Below are 19,725 nucleotides of genomic sequence, written 5' to 3'. Positions count from 1 at the left end.
ACGTTGTGTTTAGTAAACATGTGGTCGCAAGTCGTGAAAATGCTACTTGGGAGCAAGCGAAGACGACACAACATGGGTTTCCGGACTAAACGACTGGTGTATTTACACCACTCAATAGGCGTGTCGGGTTTGCCGAACGGTTTCCGATGCAGTCGCTTTCTTTCGCATCTGTTATAGGTAATTTGTGCCGAAAGAATATGTACCTTGCGCACGCAGCTTATTGCTTGGCGCTTGGCGTTAACGAGTACTAACAACATGCGACGGACAAAAAAACGTATTTTTAAATACGAGCGATATTTCGCTCGAGTGATCACTCGGTTATTGCAATCGCTTGGTACTCGAGTCTCGAGTACTCGATTATTGAAATTAATCGGTTTTTCCCATCACTAAAAACAATGAAATAAGGGCAACCTGCGGTAACTTTGTTGTAATATTACATATAATTTGTTAAATAAAATTAATTATTTTTGTGTAGACTCATTTTTTCCTCTAAAACACACTTGAAGTTTGACGTTTGACCTATAAACTTTATACAGGGTTGTTTACCACATATTTACGACACGGAGTATTGTAGCTAAACGAATAGGTTTTTGCAAATTGTAAATTTTGGGTTCGTTGAAGTATTAGAGCTAAAATTTAAAAATATTTTTACAAGATACAGTGTCCCAAATAAATAAAAAATATCAAAGTTGTATTTTTTTAAATAGTAAGCTCTAATTTTTAACCATTTTTAAACAACATTTTTTTAACCTTTTGAATTTGTTTGTGATTGTATTTTATAACCTGACCTCTGTATGACTATATTAGAATTGTTTAACTATTCTGATTATAATTTGATTATTTTAGCTTTCTGGGCCTGAGAATGGGAATTAAATGAATCCCGAAACAATATCGCCCCAATTTTAAATCAAATTAAATTTTGAAAGAAACATCCTAAAAGGTTGTAAGTTTTTTGAGTTCCCTACCTCTCGTCAGAGGTTTTACATTTATATTATACCATTTTATACCTATCTCTTCAAGTTTTCGTAGAATTTAGACCTTACTTATACCCAAGGAATATTGACATTTTAGATTATTTTTAAAGATGTAACACATTTTAGTACAGATACTAATATTGTCGATATAGATCGTATATTTCATTAAAAAATAAAAAAAAACTGTTTAAATATTTGTTAAAGAGGACCAATTAATATGATTCCAGTATTCAAACTACATTAATTGATTGTTTGCGTTGATTAATAATAAATTGTTCCAAATACTAAAAAACTGAATTTTGTACGTGTATTAGACAGTGTGGTAAAAAGTAACACCTTAAAAATTTTATTTCATTTTTTGACAAATGCTTATTTATAACAACAGAAACGTCCATTTTCATAACTTATTATTATATTGATTTTTGATTCAAATCCACATTTATTTAGAATAATTTATTAACTAATACAATTAAGTATGTAATTAATTAATATTTGTGCGTAAATAATGGTGGCATAACATTTAATTAATGGCATACTCTTTTATAAAGATTTAAATAGTTTTCTTTTTGTATACAAATGGGCTAAGTATTATCGTTTTCTACGAAAATTTGAAGGGATAGGTAAAAAATGGAATAATTTTATAGACAATTAAGTTGTACATCTGATTCTCCCAAAATATACAGGGCGTTCTATTTAAATTAAACAAGTTATTGCCGTTTATAGCTAGAAATTATTTAAAATACATTTTTAGACACTCTGTGTGAGGTATTATTATTTTTATTATTGCAACACAATAACTGATCAATAAACAAACTTCAGTAAATATTTAGTATTAAAAACTTTGATACCCTTGAAGAAATGAAGCCTTCAAATTTTTACTGCAATTCCACAAAACAGAATATTTCAAAAACGGCAAGGTTGAAGTGTGATAAACCTTATTTATTTAAAATCAAATTTAGCTTTATTTTAATCGTAGAAACTAAAAATGTAATAATATACAGAGTGTACCATTTAAAAAAATACAACTTTGATATTTTTTATTTATTTGGGACACTCTGTATCTTGTAATTTTTTTTTTACAAAACTTTTATACGTAAATTTAAATTTAAATTTGTAAATATCTATTAAATTTGTAAATATCTAATCATTTAGCAACAATACTCCGTGTCGTATGTGGTGAACAACCCTATAGGAATTATTTATAAAAATACTCAGGGGCGGATAGACGAATGAATTTCTTTTTTCTTGTCCACCCCCCCCCCTAATGTAGAATATGCTTTTTAGGGCACCATTTTTAACCCAAAAAGCAAATATTTAACCCAATTTATAGATTTTAGGGGGGCCGGGCACCATGGGCCTCCCCTCTGTATCCGCCACACAATACTTGCTCTCATATAATGTTAATTAGTTTGGACCTGATAGTGAGCATATTTAAAAAAAAACATTCGTTTTGACTGTGGTGTACTCAAAATTGGCTCACCCCTATAACCTAACTATAATTTTTTCAGAAAAAAAAACGAGATTTGGTATGATTTTATAAGACATAAATTAGAATTGATGGGCGTTTTCAATTATTTTCGATCACTTTCGGCGGAAATGACAACGTTTCATTTTTAAATGGTAACCCTCGGTATTTTTTTTACTTTATATGATAGAAAATTATATTTTGAATAGAATACCATATTACATCTTAACTTTTGACATTTTCCTTTACAAAATTATATTTTAAATTTCAATCTAGAATGAAATGGCTTTCATAACGACAATTTTAACGCTAATACCAAGTATGTGGTACCAAATTATTCGTAAAAAAATGTTTCTTCCAAATATGCGAATGAGCCACCCCCGTTCCAAATCTCTCTTCCGTTTGCAAAACTGAGTGATGATTAAAAATACGATTTGGGCATCTTTTAAACCGGCCAGGAAAAGACGCGAAAAACATTAGTCGATCAAATCTATTTTTCCAAAGTTTCTTGATTTAAAATTAATGATTTTGACACAACCATGACACTCTAGATGGAAATTTAAAATTTTATGTTATTTTTATTAATTGAAAATATCAAAAATTGACATATTATGATATGTCATTCTATTTAGAATGTCCATTTTCAATCAAATACAGTAAAAAATACTGAGGTTACCATTTAAAAATGAATAGTTGTAATAATTTCTGGTGAAACAGGAAGCGACAGAATTATTTGAATTCATCAATCAATCCTGATTTATGTTATATACATACTAATACACCAAATTTCGATTTATTACCAGACAAAATAAAGAAGTTATAGGGGTGAGCCACTTTTAAGAAACACCCGGTATATACTTCTATTCGCTCTATCTAAGGGTATGGACACAGGTTGCCTGCTTGCTGGTAACAAGCGCTAATAGTAATAATCTAATAAATTGTTTAGAACAAGATTTCTAAAAAATAAACGAAATTGCATAGATAGTAAGCTGAACCTGGAACGTTGTTCACACTTCCTAACACAAAACTTCTTATAGAAAAGTATCATTAGGGAGAGCGCCCACCAAAGTGACGTAGCATATGACGTTGCACATACATGGCAATGATATATGGCAATAGCGTTGCATGATTTTTCAGGAAGCATACTTATACATGTGGCAGTGGCACTGACTGAATTAATATGAACCAAAATCATCCAAACCGTCGCTATTGGATACACCCCTTTTGTAAAAAGGGACAAAGGAAACGTGGACTTGGTTGGATTTCAAGCATTTTATAGAATGAAAAAAGCGAGGAAAAAAGAAAGCTTTGATGTGCAAATCGTCCTTAATTTTTGCCAAATTCGAGTAACGTGTTAATAGACATGCTAACGTCAGATGCTACGTCATTTTGGTGGGCGCTCTCCCTTAGTGAGAGCGCCGACCAAAGTGACATAGATCTTTGATGTGCTAGGTAGAAAAGCCTCAATCAGTAATACAAAACGTATATTGAATTCCGGATCGTCCTTCATTTTTACCAAATTCGAGTAACGTGTTAGTAGCACGTGGCAAAAAGTAGAACCAGTTCTATTTTTGAAGCAGTGGCGTGACATGCTACAACAACAAATGACACGTTTCTGACAGCGCTACTTCAGTGGGCGCTGATACACTTTCGATTTTCTTAAATTCGACGTAACTTGCTAGATGCATGTTATACTCTGTTTTTTTCTCAGGTAAGATTTCGACAGACGATGACAGAAGAAAAGCAGATGACGTCCCATACCAATCTATTTATTTTACTAAAAAAAGTTTCTAATAATTTTTAAGTTAACTATGGATGGGTTTAAATATAAATTCGTCATGCGTCGTCACTTGTTTTTAACCAGTTTTATTGGTTTATTTCAAAAATGACAGATCGTATTTCAATTTTATTGGTTTGACGGAACGATGAACGACAAACAGACGCCGATGCGTATGAACTCGCCTTTAGATTTTTGACGTTTGTCAAAGTCTTGCAAAATATAGGTTATAATTTTGTGACTTGTGTCAAATACCCTGCGTTTTGGAAGATGATGCATTTTGATTCGTGTTATTACGTGTGTTTTGTGTCTTTTGAAGTCAAGTGGAGGAAAAATCGAGTGAAAATTAACTGTAGAACCCAGAGCACAGTTTATTTGAATTTATGGTTAATACTCGCTGCCCAGGCAGAAAGTCTTAAACAGATACACCAATAAAGTTCGTATACCAACTCGTCGTAGATAAGTGCATCTCGAATACGGTAGAAGGACCATACTAAACCCATACTAAAAACTGGAGTAGCTGTAAAATATCGACATCACACGATAGGTAAATAATGGATTTTAGTACAGCAGAAAAATAATGTCAAAAGGTACTGGTTTAAAAAAATTAAGATTAAAGTTAATTAATCAACCTGTGAGGTATAAAATTTGGTAAGTGTTATTTATTATTAATAAAATAGTTTGTTTTATTTACGTTGTTTTATTTATTCCTGCGGAATATTACAAATTTGTATTTGTACATAAATTATATTGATAAATAAAATGCGGGAAGTTTCATAAACCTTGAAAGTAAGAAATCGTTCTTTTTTATATTTTTTGGTATGTGGTGTCTTGTTTCTGTTTGTTTTGTATTAACACATACCGTTTTTTATTAAATAAAATAATTCGATTACATTTTTTCAGTTTTATACAGTTTTTTTCACAATATTTTGAAGTTACTTGTCAGTCAAATTTTAAATACATACCGACCTGGTCATTTGATTACTGTGTATAGGATTTTAACGTGTAAGACAGAGAATAATATAAACGACCGGTTGACAGACAGAGAGACAGCATCAAAAGGGGCCGGCGAGGGGCCGGTGCGACCGATACAATGTTGCCGGTATTTACGGGTGTGGGCAAGGTAAAGCATAAGCATGGTGGGAGAACGCATTGAGAGGGGCGGTGCTTTATGTTAAGGTTCGTATTCACTATCCGAAAGAACAAAGGAATGAAATTCGGTATATTTGGACAGCAAACCGGCCGGACAGCATGCGGCCGTTTGCCATTCGGTTCGCTCCCTCATCTGTTTCCAGTCGGTATATCAGAGACGTTCGCAAACGAATGAGAATTATAGAACCGCTCGAACAAGACTGGACGTTCGCTCGTTGGATAGTGATAGTAGCATTCGTTCGTTCGGATAGTGAATACGCACCTTTATGTAGATGAAAGGGTAGGGAAAGGAAATAGATCACCTGAGATCCAAACTATTTTTGCATCATTAGTTGATACCTTTCCAAATAATTATGGAGGTGCATATGAAACATTAAACAATTCATCATTGTGTTAAGTTATACCAGGTAATTTAACAAAAAGATCAATCATTTAATATCTCACTTCACACTGTCTCACTCCATTATTATTTAATACTGATTAGAATGGTCGACAATAGAATTTGCACTATTTACTACGTAATACAACATATTTTTTGGTTAGTTTATTTAATGATATAACCGATAATGTACACACGGCTTTGGGTGCCGATGGTCTTGCACAGAGTCTATAGACTCTGTGATTGTATAAATGAACAAACAGAAAAGAGCAAGAATTTTCCCAAACGCATGAAGTTAAGCTCCGGATTAAGTGAATAAGTAATAATTTTCTCTCCCCGACTTACAAGATTGCCATAGCGATTCACTTCTAGACATGTAGGTAAATGATGACTAAAATAAACGATCCAAGATTTTCTCTTGCCGACCAGTATATTATCGTAGTCTTAAAGAAATTAGAATAAAATAAACTATGTTAAAAATTTTCATGTATACTACTGAAATGAAGATAATATATCTAAGCTAAATGTAATCTATTACAGTTGTAGTAAAATGAGTAACTAATTGTCGAAAATCCAGATCCAACCCTAGATGCAACATTTTTTTGAAACGTCTACTTATGCGGTTTGAAATTTTGATGCAAAATCTGACAATACCGCTCAGAAGAAATGTACCCACCCATACCCACCCAACTTTTTTCTTTTTTTAATACATTTGATTTGCCATTAAGCTGCCTACATCACTGTCTTACACGTTAAAATCCTATACACAGAGTTGACCTGTCCCGATGTGTATATTAATTTCCTGCTATGCGTACCAACGTTGTACCAACTTATTTCTTTGTAAAATAAAATACTACTACTACTTTGAAATTAAAATGTCAAGGATCTTCTCGTTGGACAGACTATACTTGCCAGATCACGGGCCACGTCATATGCTACGTCACTTTGGTGGGCGCTCTCCCTTATCTACTTCTTCAATAGTACGATGAAAATTTAGGATAAAATTTAAGGCTTGCTCTAGTTACGAAAATAATGGAAAATGTCCTTTTAATAGCCTAAAATTCATCAAAAAAACTTACCTGATCAAGAGTTAGTCTAAGTTTCTGTAAATTAAAAATTCGTTGCTCTTCTTCTGTCATAGCCTTCTCGATGTAATTAATTCGTAAATTCATTAAATTCTCTTCTACTTGTTTCTCCTGTGTACATTTTTTAGCGGTAACGATTTGCTTTCTCCCTAGAATACAACAGATTAGATTTATTAACTATACAATATAGAATACAACAGACTAGGGTTTCCATAAAGACTTTTGGACATTATATACGGACAAGTGAACTCTGAAATCCGGACAAACTCCGAACCTCGCAAAAAAGGAACTATAAATTTATTATTTATGAACTTTTATAGGACGCAAATAATAGCACCGGAATCAACAAAATATAAACAAAACATTCACTTTCTAGGAGTGCACCAAAAGCGACAAATTTGAGCGCCAAAGTATAGAAATGGGTATTTTCGATGACATGCGTCTGTTAAGTAGATATACAGGGTGTCCCAGGCTGAGCGTGCATTAGAAGTTTCTAGAGAACCACAATATCTAGATTGGAGATTTTTGCATATCATTGTTTTACAACGAGATCTATCGATTAAAAATATTTTCAATATGGCGGCACTTGATGTTAAACACTCTATATCTAACATTAACCGTTTTTGAGAAAAAAAATATTTGAAATTTTTGGACGAAAAACACTACTTGTCAAAAAATTTGTATAGTCTAAAAGTCAACTTTTATGATTATCACAGCCACTGTGACATAAAGAGAAGACATGTGGCTATCTATTTCAAAAATTAAATTTCTCAAATGTCATATAATAATGGCGGTAGCTGTCAGGGAAATGAGTGACTAAAAATTTATCATAAATCATTTTTTTCAAATGGAAATTCCCTTTTTTTATTTCACTAATGAAACGGTTTTTCAATTCGTTACTTTTTAACTATACATGTTCCTATACCTAAAATAAATCGTTTTTAAGTTATTTATGATTTAGTTTGAAAATGTATATTTTTCTTCATTTTATCTAGCTTCCTTTGACATTAAGTGTCAAACGTTTAGACAATTTATTTCCATCTGTCCGAAAACGAATTATTTGAATTTCCTATAGTATAAATACTGCCTGCCTTAAGAATTTAAGAAGTTTATTTATAAAAAATTATATCTCGTATTTTCGCTCTTTAGTGATATCTAATAAATCAGCAAGGACAATTCCGTATGATCGAAAAAAAACAGCGCAAAGTTGGCCCGAAAATGATTCTGCTTTTTGAACAAAGCGTTACAATATGACATGGCCAGATCTATTATTTTACTTCACTTGACGTTTAAAGTCATAGGCTACTGGTTAAAATCAAGAAAAATATACGCTTTAAAACTAAATCTTAAATATCTTAAAAACGATTTATTTTAGGTATAGGAATATGTATAGTTAAAAAGTAACGAATTGAAAAGCCTTTTTACTAACGAAATAAAAAAAGTGGGTTTCCATTTGAAAAAAATGATTCAATTCTATGGCAGCTGCGGCCATTATTATATGACATTCGAACAATTTAATTCTTGAAATAGATAGCCTTGTTGTCTCTTTATGGCACAGTAGCAGTGGTAATCACTAAATTTGACGTTTAGGCTATACACATATTTTTGACAGTCAGTTTTTTTCGTTCAAAAATTTTAAATATTTTTTTCTCAAAAACGGTCAATGTTAGATATAGAGTGTTTAATATCAAGATTCATAAAATTTTAAAGAGAATTTAACTACATAATAAAAAATGGGGGCACCCATTTAAAATAAGAAAGTTCCTGTCTACTTCCGGTATTTCCGGAAGTGCCACCATATTGAAAATATTTTTAATCGATAGATCTCGTTGAGAAACTAAGATGTGCAAAAAATCTCCGAGCTAGCTGTTGTAGTTCTCGAGAAACTTCTAATGCACGCTCAGCCTGAGACACCCTGTATAGAGCTCATCGTAGATACTAAAATATTCAACAAAGTAACTGGGAAATTAAAAGGATTGGAACAACTTATCTTAGATAGGAACTATCGGAAACAAGAAATAACCATCTTATCTGATAGTAAAGCAGCGTTAAAAGCGATCTGTATCAATCAATTCGAAATTGGCCAAAGATTGCATAGAGAAGCTGAATAAATTAGGCAAAGAAAACAATGTCCTCCTACTTTGGGTGCCTGCTCACCAAGGGATAGAAGGCAATGCAAAAGCAAATGATCTAGCTAGAAAAGGAGCGAACACTCCCCCACTAACTGGACCAGAACCGTTCTGCTTCCCAAGTGGTAAACAACTATAAAAGCGGAACTCAATAACTTGGAAGACTCCACCCGCAACTTGAAATGAAAAATGCAATAATTATTGCTTAAAATTTAAGGAAGAATTGAAATATTCAATAATATACAGGGGGTTGCATTAAAAAAAATTTTGATGTGCCACAACTTTATGACCGACCTCCGACCTGTATACTTAAATTTACTACTAGCCTTGTATAGTAAACAAGGCTACTAGCTACTAGACATTTAAAATCCTTATAATTTTTATGTTTAACTTTTTGCGGTACCTTGTATATTTTATCTAATAATAATCGATCGTTTCCATACATAACAGCGACCCTCTATATCGATAGAAAAGTTTTAAATGAAGAATATGTTTATGGTTAGATGCAGATGGATGATGACATTAAGCATCAGTAGATCCAAGTAAGTACCTTTGTATTTCTTTTTCTATCATGTTTCTTGTATTTCTTATGTAATGGTGGTTAATAATCAAAAATAATATTGTTATAACCCAAATATAAAATTTTGGGCAAAACAGTGAGACGTCAAACAGCTTGTTACCGAAGTACCTTTGGAAAAATTATGTTATGTTACTGAATCAAGTTTGATGAAAGACGGATAAAGAACTGCCTCGGGCTCCATAATATCTTTTTACCGAAAAACGATAATGTTGCTCCCCGATAATGTTGCTGAAGTGCCAAAGGACAAAGATGATGATATCAATGATGATGAAATAGAAAATAGCGATGATTCAGAATGATTCTTGAGGTACATTATTTTCTTCAAACTTTTTTGTGTATATTTCCAGTAAATCTATGACTTTAATTATTAAGAATATGAAACTATTAATTTTTCAGTAGAAAATATTTTTGTCGTCCTAAAGTCGACAATTTGCCGTATGTGCGGGTGCATGTTCAATTTTATTATGTCATTTTATTCTATTTCAAAGCAAAAACTGATACCAATGCCAAATTTGACCTAAATTAATAAAAAAATGCCTTACGATGTGGACTTCATTATAAATAGTCATTAATAAATAGTCTATATGACATATCGTCGGTGAAATGTGATGAAATGTGATGCTGCTAACTCCATTATTCCTAATAATTGAGACACAATAGGGAGATATAGTAAACGCCACGAATGTTTGGGAGTTACCATGTAAACTAATCTGTTCAAGGTCACATAATCGGTCGCTACTATGTAAACTAATCTGTTCAAGGTCACATAAAACTTAATTCCAGTGCCGCGGCCGTGGTGTTTCAAGTCATATAATAATCAATATATAATATGTTGTAATTTGTTGTTTTAACTGTCAAAGTCGTGTCAAAACATATTTGGATATAAATATAAACTGGAATGCCCCATTGGTCGCACTGCAAGCACACCAATGGACTGACGCACAAAAACGAATCAATCAAAGAAACGCGATATATAGTATCGTCTTTGTCAATCACGCTAACATTATAGAATAAGTAGGAGGAGCGCATGCAGATGATTAGACCGGGCCTTTAAAAACCTACGTCTGCGGTAAAAATTTACGTTTTTAATGTAAAAATGATAGCGCGCGTGTCGATTTTAACTTCATCAAGCAATGAATCACTCCCAAACATTCGTGGCGTTTACTATAGCAGATATTCGTCTTGCAGAAATAAGAAATAAAAATATATTTCTGGAGATAGCAATCTTTATTGTTTGAAATTTTGAATATGGAATTGAATATTACCCAAACAGATTTAGAAATAATCAATTAAATTTAAAAAATTCACAGATTTTGCAACATGCGCAACCATCATAGGCGTATTGAAAATACCAGACACAAAAGTCGGCGGTGGTCAGCAATCACCTATTTTTTACATTTTATATTAACTTGTGACGTCATTTGGAAGAGCTCAGTAGAAATATAAAAGAACTAAAGCTTGTTTGGAAAGCAATTTAACATTCGTGCAATTTGACATTCGTCAGCACTCCAGCAGTCTAACGTATCGCTAATTGCCATTCGCAAATATATTCCAGATACGTATAGGGAACAAGGTTAGCAACGTTAAATAATTTTGATATTTGATTTTTATCGTGATGGCTTTTATAAAAGTGAAGAATTTAGTTTAAGGCGGGTTCTCACTTGTCAGTTTCGCTGACGCAGCCTGACTGATTCAGTGATACTGAACAAATAATGAACGTCAGAACACATTTTCATGTTAAATGATCAGTAAATTCGTACTTTCAGTTAAAGTGAAAACCAGTTCTACTTTTTTTCATTTTTGACTGATCATTATCGAATAATGAATAGAAACTGAAGCGTGAGAACTACATTTTCGTGATTTGTTCAGTTTACAAGTTAAAGTTAATTAATTATTTTAATATATATCCAAAAAAATCCTTTATAGGTATTTCGCAACTGCACTGCAAGAAAATCTACAAAATAAAATAGTTATTTTTGTAAACACTTCTGCGTTACACCTAAACGGACACTGCTTGTCAGAAGTTATGTTTACAGTTATACAAATTTGCCTAACAAAGAAAAAAATGCTTAACGTTTCGGAAAGTCTATCGGAAGCAAAAAATCAAAGAATAAAGAAAAAACTATTTAAAATATTTAAATTCAAACTATTATAAGAACACTTTAGTTTTTTAAAGCAGATGCGTCTACAAGAAACCGGTGACGTTCTGTTAAAATAGAACGTCAACGGTTTCTTGTAGACGTATCTGCTAAAAAAAAACGTTTTCTTCTTTCTGATTCACCAGAATATTCTGTAATTCATTTCCTAATTGTAAACAAACTTCGCGAACACCTGGTTTTCAATTTTGTTTCAACCATTTTCATGTCTACGAAATCACCACGTTAAAATGTTTGGACCAACTGAATACTGAATGTAGCAAAACATGAAACGTGTGAATACAATCGTTGATTTTTATTTTTCATTGAAAGTGAATCAGTCAGACTGCGTCAGCGAAACTGACAAGTGAGGACCCGCCTTTGAAAAATATTAATGATGGAGATGAACGTGTACGGATTCATGAATGGTCACGATCACGGTCACGACACTATAGAAATGTGAGGTATGTATGTATATATATAATATAGAATTAATGGCATTAATTTGCAATAGCACCTCGAACCCATAGTTTATGGAGCCAGATTAAACCAATCAGAATGAGTATTATATTACCGTAAAAGCCCGAATATTGGTTAAACGTAGGGTTACCCACGTAGGAGCCCGAAATAGGCAAAAAAGGTCACTTTAGGTTAAGATTAGATTAGGCCTATATTTTTATTAATGCAAAACCAACTAAAACCTAATTCTAATATAACCTAAACTCACTCCCTCTTTTGCATATTTCGGGCTAAGGTATTTCTAGGTTTAACCAATATTCGAACTTACGATGTAAATTTATGGACGGTCCATAAATTTAAATTCGCCATACACAAAAATAAGTAATAGTTACTGTAGATAAAAATAAATTAAAATATAGTTCCACGATAATTTAGTTTGCAACTTCTTTTTCATCATACCTAGTAAAAACCCGTCACAACCACTACTCATAGTATGTATACCTATGTATTTTTAAACATCATTATGAGATTTAAGTCATAGGTGCCCATAATATGAGTAGCGGTATTTGACAGTTTTTTGTTATGATGAAAATGTTGTGTAATATGAAAAAGCAACAAAATATATTATCGATTGCAGCAACTATACCTAGTTTACATTCAGTATGTCCAATTAATATAGAACATTATAGCTATGCATGATTTTAAAATTTGCTACCATTATATTTTCATAGTTGAGTTTTTGAAATTATTTGTTAGCTTCTTAAACAAAACAGACCCATAATAATTCACATCTTTATCATCCAAGACTTCCAAGAATTATAATGTTGTGTTGTGTTTTCACGTCCAAATTTTTTTAAAATTATTGCATGTCTTAAATGTTTGCAAAGTTAACAAGAATATGTCTTTGATTACCTGTAATTAATATATTTGGTCCAATTTATCAGTTCTGCATCATATCCGAAATCCAAATTGTGTGTGACACAACGAAGAGTCAACATTACAACGTGAACGACAAGAAAATGGCAAATAAAAAAAAATTGTAAAGTCTTAATTACTAATTACACAGTCGTTCTCTTGAGTTCTCCTGCCTGAAATCTATATTGCCTTCCCTAAGATTTTAAATATAAATGATTGAAACTCATACAAGTTTACCACAATTTAAACTTAAGATAATTATTTAATTATTATAAATCCATAATTATATTAAAATATAACACTTACGAAATTACTAAATATTAACTATTTCTACTTAATCATTTAATAATTCTGATAAAAACACGCTTGATTATTTATTTTAGAAATCATAGGGGCTATATTCATTAATATGACTATATTAACAATACTTAAATCAATATTTATTTGAAGGAATGCTACTATATTACAATAATTGTAAAACAAGTATGTAACAATAACTCGGAATAATTATTAAAAACTGCTCATCTTGTTATAGATGTCGGCGTCTTGTCTCTATTATTTTATTAGCCGTTTAGCTATAGTTTGATTTCAGGTAATGCAGATTTTAATGTGCCATTTGTGTTTTTTTATTGGAATTATTATTTTTAGCATATTTGGTATACTCTATGAAGTTATTTTTAAGTGCTCCTGTCCATTTTTCAATTATTAAAGTGCCTTTAGATACAATTAAAATTAATTAATTGGTGTATAGTATTTGTATTATGGGTTTGTTTATTTTTTATGAAATAAATTGTTTCCCTATTAAAATAAACATAGCTTACTAAATCACTAGCTAGCCATTTTTAAATACAGGATGTTAATTAAGTATCTGGCCAAACTTCAGGAGGTGATTCTTTGAGTGTTTTTAAGGTAAAAAGTTCATATAAACATGTGTCCGGAAATGTATAATTTTAAAGATACAGGGGTGTCAAGGTGTTTTCTAATAGACCTTTTTTTATTAATATCTCAAAATCCCGTTAGCCGATATTGTTGAAATTTCGCCGTGTTGTGAAATTTAATAAGTTAGCACTAATTAAATGATAATTATTATTTACAACAATATTTAAACGATAAAAACTTATCCCAATAAATATTTAGCACCGCCTTGAATTCATTTGTTTTACGTTGGCGGTGGAAACCATGCAAGCTTTTTCTTTGTCCTAAGTTGTTAATTAAAAAAATAATTATCATATAAAAAAATATAGGTCCTAATAGCCTAAAATTTATCAAAATATATCAGCAGATCCGATGAGACCCGAATTATTATATGTTTTGGTTTTTATATATTAATATGATTTAATTAATTATTCCCTTTAATGCATCGATTGTGCGCATTATCCTACGCGCCAAGAAAAAATATTGCATTAGTCTAAATTTATTATTTATGTTATTCCACTCTTTCACTTATAATTTGCCCCCTGCTTCTCATACGGAAAGAGTTAGATTAAAATAGCCCAACTGTACTTAACAATCCATGCCTTGACGCATATTCTTTTTTATAATAATATCGGCTTTCAGAGACTAAACATCCATATCCATAAAATAGTTGGCCCACACTAATAAGACCTCATTTCGACCCTCGGACGGCCTTGCTCTATTCAGCTATCGACGTACGTGTTGACAAGTTGATTAGGCAGGTTATTGAACTCCATGTCGCCTCCAGCATGTCGTTTTTTCAAAGATGGGTCCCATATAAACGCGGCCAGAAGTATTTTCAATACTAAAATATATGATATTCATAACCATATATTTATAATATCGTCGGTCTGGAAGCAAAATACACAAGTCCACAAACCTTCCAAAAACGAATAAATTTTTAATGCAATTTTAAAGAACCAAAATAGCGCCATTTTGGACTTAATGAATATGAAAATAATTTACAAATGAAACTTATAGTTCTTAGAAGATATGGCCAGATTTTTCCTGGATATACTATCTATATTCTGGAAGAAATCTAATAAAATGATATTACATTGGCCACTTGCAGGTTTGTCGAATTTTATTGACAGGATGCTTAACCTAATTTTTATGATGAACGGTAGCAGGCCGAACTTGGAAAACAGTGAAGTCGTTATCGGTAAAATAGTTGCGTGTGTGATTTTATTAAATTTTTATTATTTTTCTCCTTGATTTTTTAATTTTTATAAAGATTATGTTTCATTTACGTGGCAAAACGTTGAAAAAAATAACATTGATTAGGTACTTCGGAAATTTTTGTACAACTAAGTAATATTATTACTAACAACATTAAAATAAACAATATTATTTAAAATATATATAACATGCCCATGAATTGCTCGTGTATAGATAACTTTGTGTAACCCTTTCCCTTTACGGATACCCTGTATTCACCGAATGGATCGACAGACGACGCGTCAGACTGGCCATATAGTCAGGTTGGAGATTTAGCCCAGCCTTCGCGGGGAGCTCCCCCTAATAGTTGATTATTTCTTCTTAAATAGAAATGAAACAGAAAAAGTGACGGTAATATCACAGAAGGTAATTTTCTGAGGTTATCCCCAAAACGTTTTTTTAATTAATATTATTTGCATTGCAATTTGGATGCATTGCATTTTGGTTTATGCGTGGGGTAGTTTCCTGATTTTTATATATGTATAATAGAGAAAAATTGACCAAAAAGTATGGCGAAAAAATACGCAAAAAAATTTCACCCGGGCCCCTCTGGCCTAGTCCGACCCTGGATCGACGTACTGTACCAAAAAAACATACGAGTAAAGAATACGCGAATTCTGGCTGATTCATGGTACACCGGGCCGTACCCGAGCCGGGCACGTTCCGTAAAGTAGACACCGAGCCACGTCCGGGCCTTCAATATATGCTACACTGAGTGGACAACGGGGATCATGTCCGTGCCGATTATATTCTAGAAAACAATATTTGCGTTTTTTTTTAATAAAATTTAAGTTTTCCAAGTATTGTGTGTAGTATTAGAATTACTTAGATTTCTTCAACTTATACATACTTATAATTGGGTTTTCTGAATTTCTATTTCATGTTTTTCGTCTCGATTTGTGTCTTTCTCCAGGAAGTTTTTTGTAGAAATTTATGAAGAAATTCACAGCGACCAAACCAGTTAAAGTCATTTGCAGATGTATTTTTGTTGTGCTTTAAAATTGTACCAAAGTGGTACATTTTAGTTTATAATGTGGTACGCGCTAAAAGTTTGGGTGCGGCAACACTGCTAGAAAACAGTCGCTATAGGCCGTAGACGAACGAAGTATTTAGCCCGGGCGACTCATTTATGTTGGCCGCAACAGGGCCGGGCGTAGCGGATCCGAGGAAAAATGTACACCGACATTTCTCGGACGGCGGGGCACTGACGCGTTCCGGCGAAGCTCGGCCGTGCCCGGCAGCGAATAAGTATAAATAAAAGGCTGATTCATGGTACACCGTGACGGGCCGGGGCCGTGCGACAGTGAAGGCACGGCAAACATTGTCAAATATTTATACTTCTGATTCATGCTAAGCCGAGCACGGGCCAAGCTTCGCCGGAACGCGTCCGTGCCCCGTCCGAGAAATGTCGGTGTACATTTTTCCTCGGATCCGCTACGGTCCGGCCCCGTTGCGGCAAACATAAATGAGTCGCCCGGGCTAAATACTTCGTTCATCTACGGGCCTATAGCGGCTGTTTTCTAGCAGTGTTGCCGCACCCAACTTTTAGCGCGTACCACATTATAAACTAAAAATGTACCACTTTGGTACAATTTTTTAAAGCACAACAAAATACATCTGCATATGACTTTAACCGGTTTGGTCGCTGTGAATTTCTTCATAAATTTCTACATAAAAAAACTTCCTGGAGAAAGACACAAATCGAGACGAAAAACATGAAATAGAAATTCAGAAAACCCAATTATAAGTATGTATAGGTTGAAGAATTCTAAGTAATTCTAATACTACACACAATACTTGGAAAACTTAAATTTTATTTAAAAAAAACGCAAATATAGAAGCATGTTAGAAACAGTAAATTTTCAAGTTTTTTCTTCGGGTTATTTAATATAGGCAACGCTATAGACATTACAACGTTTATAATACGTCGTTAATTAATGCGGATTTTCTCCGAATGGTATCGGTAAGCGCGTTTAATGCAATATCAACGACAATAATTATTAAATATCTATTCAATTTCGGTGCGCGTGGGAAATAATTATTGTACCAAATCATCCTGGATTTGAAAATGTAGTACTACTGTACCAAATAGAATTAAAAGTATCAAATTTGGTACAAATGTACCACTGCGGCAACACTGTTTTCTAGAATATAATCGGCACGGACATGATCCCCGTTGTCCACTCGGTGTAGCATATTGAAGGCCCAGACAACTCATCTGGAACGATAGCAACTCGAAATACAGCAGTCTCAAAACGTTTTTTTTTAATTAATGTTATTTGCATTGCAATTTGGGTGCATTGCATTTTTTGGTTTACTGCCATTAAGGGTAGTTTCCTGATTTCTATATATATGTATAATAGATGATTATACAATATGCTTGAGCGTGATCGTAACGGAAATTATGGCTATTTCAGATCACTGGGAATCAGCAGATATTATTGAGTTACAATAACAATTTTTTTTAATTGAAAAAATTTAGCTGCTTTCCATATTTATAGAGTATTTTTCTCTTTCTAATGGTATAAAAAAAACTTATTCACATAAAAAATGGAGTTAGCAGTTTATCACGTTTCACTGACGATATACCCTTTGATTATGAATATATAAACAAGGCATATACTAAACTCAAAAATTGCATTAAGTAACTACTGGGGAAACGAACTCACCGATGTCGTAAATCAATAAGTGATTTTCTACTTTGTTTTGAAGTATTTCGAGCTGATTTCGGTCAGTTGCTATATAATTTGTCATTTTCTCATCTCGTCCTGTAGGCGATCTACTTGGCATTGAAGTGTGTGTTGAACTTGGGAATAATTAGAACATATTTGTTCCAATTCTTTTATTTTATCCTCTTTTTCATCGGTCTGATCTTCATGCTTATTTGAACCTTCCAGTTTTGCAAGTTTTTTGTTCAAATTCGTCAATTCTAAACTCCTAGAAAGGCATTACAATATCAAAATTCTAAGTACTAGCCTTGTACTAGCTATACACCAGTCAAATTAGTTAAAAAAGGCCCATCGGTGGAAAAAAAATTTCCATAGTTTTGAAAATGGTTTTGAATGATTCCTCTATATAGACTTGGGCTGATATGCTAAATAATATGATATGTTAAAAGGCCCCGAAGATAGACGATGAGCTCGAGGAGTGGGGATGAGTTAAATGTCAATTTTTTCACTTTTTGCTTATATCTCGGAAAATATAACATCTACCGAAAACGCTCTATATATAAGAAATAAAGCTGACAAAATTCTCTATAAAAATGATTCTATACATTTTTGTTCCCGAACTTATGGTTTCCGAACTATGCCCTTCATAAATTTGGATACTAAATCAAATGGCATATTCCAAATCCGTACAAACACATTTGTTTTCATTGCACGTTTTTCGTTCATATAACGTTGAAGAAATACGATATCATGATTTTTTAATTATTATAACTTTTAGTATATACTGTGATTTTATAAATTTTAGACGCGATGCGTTCACATAAATCACTCCTTGACTGCGCAAGTTGTTTGTTAACATGGATAATGTTTTCAGTTAATTTATTTTGCTTTATATTTTTGTGTAATTAAAAGAACCAAAACCGACATTATGTACATAATATATTAAAGAAACAAAATAAATAATAATCCATTTATAAAATAATAGTGAATTATTATGTTTCTGAATTAATTTTTGTGTCGGAAATCAGAAATACCTTCATATAATTCTTCATTTCAAAGTCTTATAATGAAAATTAAAGCACCTTATCTTTAATAACAGATTTCTTGTAATTTAAATTTCATAATATATTATACGATATTGTTCAAAATTAAAAAAGAAAATTCTTTATTATTTTTTTTCAAAGTAGGTCTTTCATTTGTCTATTGTACTAAATTAAAAAAGTAAGCGATACATGCATTATTACAAATAGTAAATTAAAATCACTTTTTTATTGAATACAAATTACTTGTTTCAAACGGATAATGTGGAATAATATAGATAATTTTAAGGTATAGGGACTCTTGTTATATGTATGTGGATATCATTATTGTATTCAATTATTATAGGTTGAGAAGGTTCAAAAATCACACTTTCATATGGCGCTTTTAAGACTCTTTGAAATTCTGCGAAGGAAGACTGATACTATATTGTCGAAATGAATTGGGTAGTGCAGATACGTACATATTACATTTATGTTAAATGTACCTACAGGAAGAAATCATGTAGAATATCATCGCAATATACAACCCCAGAAAAACAGACCAAAAATCCTCAAATGCTAATGTCTCAAATGCTTCGAGCTATTTTAACATTAGAAAAATCTACTGGAGGCGGGGATAGAAGTCTTGAGCAATGCTCAACTCTGAGCCTTTATGGATCATAAATCATGATTCTTGGTTTTCGTATACTTTCTACAATATTTGCAGCTGCGCTTAATGCTGTGGTATACTTTTTTATCGTAAAGCAGACACGCATTAATCTTTAGCTTGCAGTTACTGTTAAGTCCTGTGTGCA

General features: G+C 32.4%; 1 protein-coding gene across 2 annotated transcripts in view; it reads right to left on the bottom strand.

Annotated features, from left to right (window-relative positions):
• LOC115879636 (coiled-coil domain-containing protein 39-like) overlaps positions 1 to 18,126 on the bottom strand; it is a 64,202-nt gene extending 46,076 nt beyond the window's left edge. For both annotated transcript variants that reach the window (XM_030896530.1, XM_030896531.1), the window contains exons 1-2: positions 17,892 to 18,126; positions 6,827 to 6,981 (exon numbers count right to left, since the gene is read on the bottom strand). In XM_030896530.1, coding sequence (XP_030752390.1) covers positions 6,827 to 6,981; positions 17,892 to 18,012 — 276 coding nt within the window. In that variant the 5' untranslated portion in view covers positions 18,013 to 18,126. The remainder of the gene's footprint in view (positions 1 to 6,826; positions 6,982 to 17,891) is intronic.
• Positions 18,127 to 19,725: the final 1,599 nt, after the last annotated feature.

The sequence above is a fragment of the Sitophilus oryzae genome, unplaced genomic scaffold (genome assembly GCF_002938485.1).
Source record: "Sitophilus oryzae breed Bouriz unplaced genomic scaffold, Soryzae_2.0 scaffold_1582_pilon_pilon, whole genome shotgun sequence".
Lineage (NCBI taxonomy): Eukaryota > Metazoa > Arthropoda > Insecta > Coleoptera > Curculionidae > Sitophilus > Sitophilus oryzae.
The sequence above is the reverse complement of the archived record's forward strand: the minus strand, read 5'-3'. Positions and strand labels throughout refer to the sequence as shown.